The 13,175-nt window shown below is 36.2% G+C and overlaps 1 protein-coding gene across 1 annotated transcript in view; it reads left to right on the top strand.

Annotated features, from left to right (window-relative positions):
* The window catches only part of NEK10 (NIMA-related kinase 10), a 95,179-nt gene that overhangs the window by 71,501 nt on the left and 10,503 nt on the right, over positions 1–13,175 (top strand). The window contains exons 28-29 of the mRNA XM_010139251.1: positions 6,891–6,939; positions 9,608–9,702. Of these exons, the coding sequence (XP_010137553.1) occupies positions 6,891–6,939; positions 9,608–9,702 (144 nt within the window). The remainder of the gene's footprint in view (positions 1–6,890; positions 6,940–9,607; positions 9,703–13,175) is intronic.

Genomic DNA, 13,175 nt, shown 5'->3' with positions numbered 1-13,175 from the left:
GAAAGAGAAAAGATAGCTTTTAAAAAATTTTTGTAAAATTAGGATACTTGAGCATTGCTTGGGTTGTGCTTCATTCATTGCTAATAAGATGCTGAAAGTGTTTGAGTTCTCAGCCATGGTTTCATCAAGCATGTCAGCATGACAGGGGAAAATGTGACCAACTTTAATCTAGCTCACCTGGGAACCACTAACATGAATATGTGAGTTTCAGTTATGGGTAGATCGATCACGGTCTTGAAAGGGTTTGTCTAATCATGCTCCTATCACATCATTTTTGGAGAAAATACGATCTGCAAACGTAGAAAAATATTGCTCTAATTTAAAACTGGGGTAGTATTTTGCAAAAAGGTGTGATATGCTGAGTTGTTCAGTGGTACAGAAGCTGGTATGTGTCTGAGTGACAGTATAATAGTGTTAGCTTTTTGTATAGTCCACTACTTGTTACAATATTTTTTATGATTTTTCATACCCTGTGCTTTGCACTTATCCTTTAAGAAAAGGATTATTGTTCTTAGTCTAGACAATGCAGTTCTACAAGACCAGCTCCTTGAGCCACTCCTAAGAGTGCTGAATGCAGGTTGTGTAGATTCCGGAATAGTTGTTCATGGAGCCTGAAGTCATTAATCCTACAAGGAGCAAGAATCTGCACGTTTCAGAAGCACCAAGGCAGCAGTGAGAGATGTGTCTATTTTTCCCCGAAGTACAAAAAATGATGGGATGATAACAGATTATTACTTGCATTTTTTTCTTATTTTAAAATGAAGAAGGTTCCAAACTTTACCTTAGTCATATTTAAGGGGTTTTTACTTGTTTTTGATTTACAGTACAACTCTACCTGCATTTCTGCTGGAAATAGCAGGAAAATATTTGGCATCTCTTAATACATAGTCGTCCAGTAAAGCCAGTGTGTCAGTTGGGTGAGAGAGAGTTTAAAAGTTTACTCTATGGAGACACTGGAAAATAGTTTTTGTTTCCTTGAATCATGTTTACACTGCAATGAAGACAATGTCCTAAATACATTGAAAGACTGATTCTTTGTAAAATATGCTATTAGAAAACCCTAGTCCCTAGGGTTTTATGGACTTGCCCTCTGACCTTCTCACAATAAAAAGGCAAGCACACAGTAGATCCCTTTCAGAACTGCTCAGCTACTAGCTTTTCTTGCATAGTTCTATTGTTGTGCTGTATCTTGCTTAAGAGGGTTTTTTGTTACTTCATAATGTAATGTATGTTTCCACTGCTTGGAGAAATCTCTAAACTTATCTAACTTGTGACCAGTAAGCAAAGGCGCTGAGATTCAGGACTCCTTTCCTTGCCAAAATTTCTGTGATGAAATAGTATTCAGAGTGACCATGAAATGAAGAGACCATAGATCTGCCAGAAGGATATTCTAGTGATGTCACTCTAGAAAGGTCTCTAATGTCTGTCTTGGAGCTTTCAGGAAAATTACTTGTTTACACAGTGTCCAGATTTGAATCTTCTGCAATCTTCTGTAATGCTCACAGCAGTCCGAAGTATCCAGTTGGATAAGTGGGGTTTTTTAGAACTAGGATGCTCTCAAAATAGGAACTCTGCATGTTGTATGTAGCAAATGATTGGGCTCTGAGTTTAGGTCATCACTTAGCTCCAAATTTAAATATTTTTGAGGATAACAACAATATATAGTAGAAAATAAATGCACATTTGGTAATGTCACTTGCCGTCTGGAGCTAGTAGTTTCATTCAAAATTTGGGCTTAACTGCAGGCAGCTACCTTGTATCTCGCAAGTTCTGTGATCACAGAGCTTTTTTTTTTTTCTTTGGTCGGTTTGATTATTTGGGAAGATATTTACCCTTTGCATAAAACATTTAGATAGTTTGATAAGTCTTAGAGATATAATGATCTCAAATCTGCTATATATGGTTCTTTAATTTGTGAGGGTGTCAAGGATTAGAGCTGGGCTGGCCAATAGACAAATGACAGATGCTCTGTTATCCACCCACCCCTTCCACTCCTTTTCAAAGAGGGGAAAGAGAAAAGGAGGAAGGGAGAGAGACTTAGGGATTGGAAAAGAAAACTAAAGCTGCTTTAATGGGAATAACAATAATAAAATTAAATATATACAATACCAATACTGAACCCAACACCCCTGATGGCAGCCACATCACCATCACCACTGATACTGTGAGCAGGCACTGGGGAAGTCCCAGGCTGAGCTCAGCAGCAGATGGGAACTGGATGCAGGAGCTAGATTCTGGAACTGGACTCAGGACAGATTGGATCAAGGGCAGAAGAGCAGACAGAGTCCTCCTCAGATGCCAGAAGAGAGCTTGACCCTTGTGATCCCTCAGCTTTATACCGAATATGATGTCTAGGGGACAGAACACCTTGTTGGTCAGTGTAGGGTCACCTGTCCTGTCTGTTCCTCCCCAAGGTGCAGCCTCTCACTTACTGCACCCCCACCATGGCACCCAGGATTGAGCAGCGACCTTGGTCTGCACAGGAGCAAGTGTGAGCAAGAGCCTTTCTGCACACCAGTCCCCAGCAGTAACTGGAAACATCAAGTGTTATCACTCCTAGAAACAGACACTGTCTGTGAGAATATGCCATTAACTTCAGAAGGTGCTGTTAGTTAGAAGAGACTGAGCTGAAAACTAAAATCACTGAACAGAATTAGTTCTGTTCTAGCTCAAACCAGGACACAGGCGAATGCTTAGAAAATTTGTTGAAAATTATTATTGCATCAAGAAACTTACAATGTACATAGTGGGCTGTCTGTGAAGAAGTTTGGAGATCTTAACAGTGTTTTATAGATCTGTTTTCCCCAATTTATTTGTCTAAAATTCAGATTTCTCTTGAGACCTCAGGCTTACGATTTTGTTGAAGGCATCAGCTGGCAGAAGATCTTCCAAGACTTGGTGTATGATGCTTGAGTTAAGCTTAAAGTATGTTTATGGCAACTTCGGTTGCTGTACATGTAGTCTCTGCTAGTGAGCCAAAAACCCCTCAATTCTGCTTGCCCTGCAAAACAACTTAATTAACATGGTTGGGACTGTCCAATCCAGTGTACAATGATTTAGAGGGCAGCTTGCTAAAAGTATTTTGCATAAATAAAGATAATGTGACCTTTCCCCTGAAAAGATCATTAAGCCATCATTCAAAAAAACCACTTCCATTGCTTCTATTTTGTATTTCAAGGAGATATATTGAAGTTTTCTACTAATATGAAATGTTGATTCAGTTTTCCTATCAGTTTGATCAAACTTTTGAGCATTTTCAGTGCTTTTTTTTTAGATACCAGTAAAGTGAGAGTGAAAGCCAAACCAAAAGTTACATGTTCCTAGGTTTTTCTGATCTTCTATCATGTTATAAGCTCTTTTCTTGAAATTATGTGGTTAGCTGCCTGCAAGAGGAAAAACTGCATATTAAAATCTGTTTGGTATAGATCATGTATTTATAGATCAATAATATTTATATGATTTGCACTGATGTCAATGCATGTTATGAAGTTAAAGCCTTAAAAGTTGCTTTAATTACGTCAGCTATTAAAGACCAAAGTAGCAGTCAGAAATATTTTTGATGTCTCATTTGATACATATTTTTTCATTTTTAAATGTCCTCAAGAAATCTTCATAGACCTATTCAGAATAGGAAGGCTGGTGGCTTTGGCCATCAGAAACCAGGAAGGAGATGGACAATTTATATTTTATTTTCTTGATATCATCTTGAACTGAGAAATTTCCTCTTACAAAGCATTTGAACAAAGCATATGTTGCATTGATCTTCCCATCCTTGTTGAAGGTGTAACCACGGTAAAAGGAACTATGGTGCAGGTAACACCCTGGGCTGAACATCAGGATGCACTGTGTGCTCCATGACTTATGTTAGTTAACTTTCCTACACATCTACGCTGTTTCTTACTCGCTGCCTGGCTTTGTATGATTAGCATAACTCTTACACAAAAGACTAAGGGTCATAACTAAAGTCGTTAGTGTTCAATGAGTGTGTGTATATACACATGAATGTGTTTGTTACAATGATTTTTAGTTGTCTAAATCTCCTTGTGCTTAGTTATTGAAGAAATTATTCCACTGTGTTTTCATAGTGTCTAATGTAAAGAGACTCCTCTCTCAGTTGTAGCTGCTCAGTGGGTCACTAACGTAATAATAAGCAATTAAAATGGAGCTGAATGGTGTTGGCTATTGTTTGGTGATGCTCTACATAACAATTTCTGGTTTGTTTGGGGGGGGGGGTTAGCATTATAAGTATTTTCTTAACTTTAGCATATGAATCAGAAAATACTGCATCTCTGCCAGGTACAGTGACTGGTGAGACAGACTCTTTGGTGTGAAATATCATGCACTTGTAAAAACACTCATAAGCTGGCAAATTAGCAAGTCAAATATGGTGAATCATCAAACTGATCAAGCAAATTTGAATATGAGCCCTTTACTGACTGAGACACCATTTATTTGAAACAGCCTAAGAGTGTAGTATTTCAAATCCAATATATGAATTCTTGAAAAGGGGAGCTGTTATTAAAATTCTAGCAAGCAGCTATGTTCAGACTTTGTAGCCAAGTGGCTTCTGTTACAGATTTTCTTGCATCTATTCCCATAATACATTATAGTCTTTGTTATAACAGAGTGTCTGAAGTTGCAACTCAAAATTCTTAGCCCAACCAGCATGATTCAGGTTCAGAGCTTCTACTTTTGTATTTGTATTATTCTGTCTGCATCCAAAGCAGGTAAAATATCTGTTCCTTGGATAGGCACAACCACATTTTTTTTATTTCCAAAGGCCTTCTTTCTAGACAGTGGACACTGTATTATCCTGTCTATTTTCCTGTCTCTGTGTTAATTGAAGTACCTTTGCTTCTACAAGGGCCTGGTTTATTTGCTACTTCGTAAATTAACTGCTCTTAGCAAACCTCCTTTTGGGCTATCTGCTACCAAGTGTTGATACTTGTTCTGTGAAGCAAAGCGTTAGCAAGGGATAGAATACTGTTTCTTCCCTTCTCTCTCTGTCTGTGTGTGTCTTCTTTTTAGGGAGACAAATTTGGCCTAAAGATGTATCATTTCTTTTGACTTCACAGTGAATTCTATGTGACAGATGCACGCCTCCTTCAGAATTTTTTTTTTTTTTTAAATTCAGAGGAGCTCAGAAAAATAGAAAAAATAGAGGCACTGTAATTCAGGACACTACAGAAAGTATGTTTGAACACAAAGAAAAGATTTAAGAGTCTCAGAAAGGTGTTTGTTCTCTGAAAGTCCTCTGCTGTTGTTCTAGAACAAGTATAACTGCTACAACAAGACCAAGAATGGGACAACTAGTGTAATTTTGGCATACAAACTTTTTTGTTTCTTCGATACTGTTTGAGTGATTAAGATGCCTCTATTCTTGTTTTGTAATAATGCTTGGGATGTTACTAGTGTGTAAAAAAACATCTCATGTAGACAAAGATACAGGATATTACATTCAAATGCATTGATTTTATGGAAAATTGTAGAATTCCCTAATCTTACTTCTCAGTACTTCAGTTAGCTGAAATGTCTTTTGACTTAAACATATGTTTATTCCTCATTCAAAATGAGATACCTTTTGTAGGACAGAGTGGTCTTGTGTATCAGAAACTGTGAGGCCACATGCGAGAACTGGTGAGGCCGCATCTTGAGAACTGTGTTCAGTTTTGGGCCCCTCACTTCAAGAGGACGTTGAGGTGCTGGAGTGTGTTCAGAGAAGGGCAACGAAGCTGGTGGAGGGTCTGGAGAGCAAGTCTTATGAGGAGCAGCTGAAGGAACTGGGGTTGTTTAGTCTGGAGAAGAGGAGGCTGAGAGGAGACCTTATCGCTCTCTACAACTGCCTGAAAGGAGGTTGTAGAGAGGTGGGGGTTGGACTCTTCTGCCATGTGACAAGTGACAGGATGAGAGGAAAAGGCCTTAAGTTGTGCCATGGGAGATTTAGGCTAGGTATCAGGAAGAACTTCTTTACACAGAAGGTCATTAAGCATTGGAACAGGCTGCCCAGAGAGGTGGTGGAGTCCCCATCCCTGGAAATGTTTAAAAGCTGTATAGATGTGGTGCTGAGGGACATGTTTTAGGGACCCTGGCAGTGCAGGGTGAATGATTGGACTCGCTGATCTTAAAGGTCTCTTCCAACCAGATGATTCTACGATCCTATGTCAAAATTGCCATCAAATGAATGGGTTTACAGGAATGTTTAAAGATAAATGCTTAAAACAATTACTTGCTTTAAGACAATGCTTTGCAAGTGCATAAATAATAAATATCATTAAACATTACCCCCTGCCCCTTCACATTTTTTGGCACTCTGCAATAAACAACATGAATTTTGGGGTTCAGTTTTATTTCTGATTACATGTTTGACCAATAACCGGGCATACTCCTATCTTCAAGGTCTTAAAATCAGTGGAATTATTTAAGTGGTTATGTTTTGCGTATGTCGTAGTTTGAATAGCTAGCTAATGAAGTGACAGCAATAAAACTCTGATAGAACAAGGTTTAGACCACGCATCAAAGGTCGTCTGAGAAAGTGGGTAAACATTCTAGATTTTTATCCAGAGTAGAGACAATGTTCTGTCTACATTGGTAACAGTAGCTGCAGTAATTCAGTGCAAATCCAAATACATCTCCTGCGGACATCTTGTCAGCATGTGTTACTAGTTTCTGTGAAATTCTGAAAGTGTTAAAATATTATGTGGGGCTGAGATTTTAGTTACGATGCAAGCAAATCTTTGATACAGCAATTCCATAGTCAAATGTGGGTTTGCAGTTTGTTTAACGCTGATTTCTAAAAGTTGTTTGGACACTATGCCTGGGAAATACAAAATATTAACATGTATGCATTTATATTCTTTAACGCAGAGATAATATTTATGCATTTTTTTCAGGAATAATTAAACAAGGTTTTAGTGCTTCTGAAACACAACCTCAGATTAGGTAAGTACAATTTATGATTTTAATATAGAGGATATAATTGATCATTGTTATGATGAATTACAGTCAGTTTTTTCACAGTGGAACAGTTGCACAATCGCCTGAATGAAACATTTCCTTATTCATCATTTTATCCTTATTAATTTTATCTCAGCCTATCATACTCAGTCTGCTTGAGTATGTTAGAGTGTGTTTGCACACAAAACCTTTACATGAGTAATTTAAGTGCTAGCATTAAACTGATAAATAGTTTTTAAAAGTGGGCCTTGCTACATCATCTTAAACTGGCAGTAGTTAGCTAGCCAGATTCTGGTTTTGCATTTTTATTTCCATAAGAAAATGTGTTTGTGCATTTGATAGTGTAGAGTAATATTGTGTCCCTTTAAATTCCTCTAGACCTTCTATGTAAATGTACATACACATTATTTTGAATTTTGGGGTCCTTATTTCTTTCAAAAAAGGTAACAAACTGAAACAAAATATGACATGGCCATCACCATTGTCCTTCTAAAGTTTTTCTTTTCTGTTCTTTCAGAAATGCATCAAACACATTCTTGACCAACCATTTTTTCTGATCTTGGCCTCGCTCTTATTCATAAACTCTTTTCTTTATTTTTTAATTTTTTTATTTCTGCTTTTCTTTCACATCTGAACACACACACACACACACACACATCCCCCACCCCCAAATCACTTTAGCTTCATCTGCCTTACCTTTAAGACCCTGTTTGATCCAGCTTTCACTTAAGGAATATTAATGTAGCAACTCTTTCTAAGTTGTTTAGTGACATCTTCCAAATCATAGTTCCTTTATTTTCTTGATCTGCTACTTACCATTGGCGCTATATTTGTCTTCTTAAAATCATGCTTCTCTTTCTTTTCCAACTCTAGCCCTTTCTAATTCTCCCCCTATATTTTGAAACTAAAGACCATTCAGAAGGATACTAGGTTCTCTGTTCATCTGATTTCTTCTAAAAGTTACATGTGGCTTTATCATTGATCCTCTTGTCATTTCTTCTACATCTTGCCTTCTCATGTGCAAATGCATCTGCTTATTTACCTGTAAAATTATGCTGTAACTCATGAATTTAACTATAAACACCATATGTATTTCCTTCTGTCTGTACTAAATTTTTGCTCCTTTCTGTAAGATCTCTTTGTGGCCACATGGCCATATGTAACTAAAAGGAATGTCATAATTGCCTGTACCTGAAGTCTTTGGGTTTTGATCATTCAAAACTCATAATCGGGTTTTGATACTTTGACTTTTGAGCATCTGCTTTAACTTGCGTATCTCTATGTTCTTGCATTCAGAGTAAGTCTCACTGTTCTGCCTGGCACCTCTAAGATATAACCTTTCCTTTCAATATTCACTGCTGAAATTCTTTCTTGGCTTCGTAAGAGTGTCACACAAACAACATCTTTCTTGGTTTTGATACCTGCGTTCCAGTCACTCAAATGCCTATTCAGAACACTGCTGCAAGGGACATTTCTACAGCTCTACCTTCAATCTTCTCATCTTCTGTGTGTATCCTTTTACTGATTGTGCTTTTCCTATCACTTCAAACACAGTATTTTTGCTTTCAGAGTTCTTAACATATCACCATCCAGTCTGTCATTTATCATGCACTGGCTTTACAGCTTTAGTCCTGCTGCAGTCGGTAACGGCAGCCTCCTCATGCTTGAGCATTGAAGCAAGCACTTTTTTTCCCTCTCTATCTTTGTGCCTTACATAAACAATAACAAAACTATTTTCTTATCTTTTTTCATAACTAGTCCTTGAAACTGTAGTTATCCCTACTGCCTAAAAATATATATACAAATCCTTGCCATGCTGGAGCTGTTGAGTCTGCCATCCATCAGGACATCGTGTTGGTTCTTTCAGTTCCCTATTTGCTGTTGCTTACCTCAGCTAATGAAGTCTGTGGGCTGGGACATTGTTTGTGTAGAGTACAGAGCAGAAGCTAGAATCAAAACATCTGGACCTGTATTTCCGACATTGAGGTATTGCTGTCCTGGTGATGTAATAGTAATTTTTGTCCCCACTTTACTAGTACTGTATGCATTATCACTCATGTTTTTATCCACTAGACAGCGATTACTTCATTCTTCATGGTTTACATCCATAAAAGGGGTTAAATGAAAAGCCCCTAAAATGTACAAATGCAAATCAGTGTGTAATCTAGTGTATTACTGAGTTTTAAACATTAAAATCTTGTCTACTAGTTTTGTACTTTCCAGGCTAAAAACTGAGCAGGGAAAGGAATGGAGTCTAACTATTATTTAGTAGAAGTCATGCTATTTTGGACACCTATAGAGTAGGCCAACCTTTCTGTGAATTAAAAATGCACAGTTTAAAAGCAAGTGAATTTGAACAGATTTCCCTTAGAGGAAACATGAGAAGGAGTCAGGGAGTACATATTCATCTACAGTCATTGATGCCAAACACAATTAAAACTACTTTGTTGTTGTTGTTGTTTAATAGAGATTACATTGAAAGTCTGGGATCAAGACTGCGACCAGGTAATTTTGTGCTGTAACTTTAACTTAAACCTAAAAATTTCCAGATTCTTAAACCTTATTCTTCTGTTGTATATAGAGTGTCTCATCTTTGAATTCTTCAGCTTTATTGTCTTTATCTGCTCTTGAGAATGCCTCCTCTCATCTGCAGGACACACACTAAGATAACAGAGTTCATGACATGGTGGCAGTCTCATAGTCTCCCAGTTGTAGCTCTTTGCAAGATGAAAGATCATATTTTAAAATGTTAGAAAAGGAAATAATTACATTTCAGATACAGATATGTTATCTGAAATATCCTTAAGGAATTTTTTAATGGTTGTTATCCCACCTAAACTGCTGAACGTGTGGGAATTTCTCCTATGAAATGAATATTTCATAGAACCCTTGTAAATTATCAGGTATTTACACATCATCATGAATTAAGCAAGTTTTCCATTTAAAATACTTTTCTTTTTTACTGAGAAGCTCCACATATGTTGAGCTGCTAAGGTGAGATTTCAAAATGCATATTATCTGAATAAAGTAATATTTGAAAGAAAACTATTTTGAGCAGTTGAAATATTGATCCTCATTAAAAAGTGCTTTTCGTCCATACTAACTTCTACTTCACAGCCTTTTGGTATTAAAAATGTAGTAAGAATTTTAATTATGCAGTACAAATAATAATTTGCTGTCTGCTTCCAGCAGTTTTCAGTGCTGTTTACTGAAGAGTGCCATTATAAGGCCAACACGCAGTTTAAACCTACTCTCTAGCTGTAATGTATCAGAGCTATAATGATCTGCAGACAAATACTTTAGCTGTCGTTAATATTTTCAGCCCTGTGGGTAATTTGAGCAAATCTGATATCGTTTCTCAGTAACGTTTTCCTTTTGGGTAAAATTTTAAAGAGTTTTGATCAAGTCCTCAGCAGCCTATTCACATACACATGTCCTCACACCCCAGATAATGGTGTACTTCAGTATTTTAAAAAAATATAGTTGTGGAGTGCACTGGAATATATGGACTTTATGGGAATTCCTGTTGTCCATATTTTGGAACATGGATCTACATTAGCCTCTGAAGTATAGTTTAGACATAACTCTATTTAAGAGAGATACAGGGCTTCTGGCTGAAGTTCAATACTTGGACCTAAGTTCTTTGCTTAGCTTCCAAGTCTAATACTCAGTTTTGTTAACTAATGTTCTTTAGTAATACACATAGTGTTTTACAGTGGCAGTCTGCTGATAAGCTTTTATTTGATCTCTGAGTCTGACACTATGTATGACTTAAATACACAAGATAAAAAATAATAAATAACAACTGATTTACCACAAAAATTCAAGAATCTGATTTAGTTTTCGCTTTGTACTCTCTCAGCGGGCAAAACATGATAGAGGACCGCTAGATAAATAATCAAGGTGTTCTGTTTGATTTAATTGTTATATTTAAAATCTGAGTGATTATTTTGTAGATCTGGATAGTTTGTGGAATACATAGTATTTTCTTCTATGTCCTAATTCTATTAAACTTCCTAAAGCTTGATCAGGAGTATTTCTGTGTTAGTTTATAATATTCTTCAGTTAACCAAATATAGTCAACCTTTTAGGTATAGTAATATATAATACTATATATTATTTGTTGGTATAATATAATATCCACAAATCAGTGCTGAGTTTTCTGTGCTTTGTAAATTTTCTGTTATGCTCATTCATTTAGGTTGTCAAGTGAATTCAATTTTGCTTTTTATTAAGCTGCCTTTGGCTAGTGTTTTTCAAATATCTCATTGAATGTGGCAGCAAACAAACCACAGGGATATTCGATATTACCAGCTGGTAAATTAGGGTGGTTTTGCTTCAGAAAAAGAGCATAGTTTTTTAATCCCAAGGCTACTGGTACCACCAAAAAAAATGTACCTACAGCAGACTCTCTCAGACTCTGTCTCAAATTGTGGATGATCATGTTTGATTTAATGGCTATTTGTGATAGTAGTCTACCCAAACAGTAGTTCAGTGGGGGAAGTAAACTTTCACATCCAGATTTTGGTTTTGATCTTGATCCCTAGAACTAAATATTTTCACATAGCTGATACTTTTTTTTATCTGATTTTTAACACCTGGAAGAAAACAAACAAGTTTAAATTGTTGTGTTAAACTTATTTTGCGGAAAGAAAAAGCATAGATTCTATTCATACATGACTTCCTTTGCAGTGCTTTTGTCTATGAAAAATATACATTATGCATATGAATTTGCTTGACACAGGATGGTAGTCTAGCTTTAGAGGAAGAAGAGCAGATTTACACTTACTCAGTATTTTCATAAGACAAGAAAAATTCAGCTTTCTTACTCCTTACCATGATAATTAATTTACACTTATCTGAATAAAACCAACAATAAGCTAATAACAATGATATAAGGAAGCCTAAATGTTAAAGTACTGCAAAATTCTAAAGTAAGTAATGTTTTTCCTTTTAATTCCAAACTGACTCTGTTCTTTAATTCAGAGTTTGTAGTACAAAAGCTAGTGCCGTTGTCATTGGGTGTGATGGATGTTTTTTTGCAAAGATCACATTTGGATACCCAATAAATAGTTAAGCAGTAAAATATAAGCCTGTGTGTGCGCTGTTTGTGAATTGCTTTATGCATATCTATTGTGCATGATGTTAATAGCTACAGGAAATGTTCAAATACAATGTGTTTAAAAAATCCCCACCGTTAACAAGATATTAGAAGCAACTTCTAGCAGCATTATTCTCTCAAATACTTATTGTGATTCTGCAACTTCATGATCACTTAGTAATTAGTCAATATTTTCTGATCTGTCTAGTGTACAAGTCTACTTGAAATGTTAATGCTTAGAGAAACAGTATGGAGATATATAAAAACTGATAAAATACTTGATTTCTAAATTTATTTAGTCTCTTCAGACAGGCCAACTTTATATCCCATATAATATGGCAGGGTAGAAAGGCTCTAAGAATTTCATTATGTATAGTGTATCTGTAATGTGCATAGCTCATAATTAAAGCATATGTACATGAGAATTGAATCTATATTAATATTTTCTGGTTTGCATAACCCCATTTTGTGATTTTCATAACCTCATGGATTTTCCTATCAATATCTAACTAGCTTTGCGTTTAGAAGTTTTTAAACCTCACTTTTCCCTTATATTCACACGTCAACGCTACTGTTTTTATGGAACTTACCATAGCAAAAGCAATACACGGTCTGTAACACAGAACAATTGTCTGTGTTCTTTCCTTTGCGGGAATAGTAATTTTTACAGCATTATTCTTTGCTTAGTATTGATGTTCTCATATTCTAAACACGAAAAATGCTGTTTTATGGTGTCATTTTGATGGTGGAGAATTCTGGTAGGAAAGGACCAGAAGGTCCTTTCCATAATCTCCATCAATACGTTCTTTAGAGAGGGTCGTCTCTGGTGGGGAGGAACTTACGACAAAGAACAGGACCCATTAATTTTCTGATGCAAAGTAAAGAAGACCCAAAGAGTTTCATAGCCTCTTGCACATATTCTTGAGTTTTCTCTCAAAACATACTTCTGCTAGATGTTGGAAACAAAAAGTGGCTGTGATAAAACAACACACATACCTAAAGGCAATGTGAAAATATATTTCACGAAAATTGTTCTTGAAGTGGTCCACATCAGACATTTTATTGTAATTCTTAGGGTAAAATGAAAATAAATTTCTTATCATCAAAATATATAAAAATA

This window comes from Buceros rhinoceros, unplaced genomic scaffold, assembly GCF_000710305.1.
Source record: "Buceros rhinoceros silvestris isolate BGI_N320 unplaced genomic scaffold, ASM71030v1 scaffold3027, whole genome shotgun sequence".
NCBI lineage: Eukaryota > Metazoa > Chordata > Aves > Bucerotiformes > Bucerotidae > Buceros > Buceros rhinoceros.
Note: the sequence above shows the minus strand (reverse complement) of the source record. Positions and strands in the feature narration are given on the sequence as shown.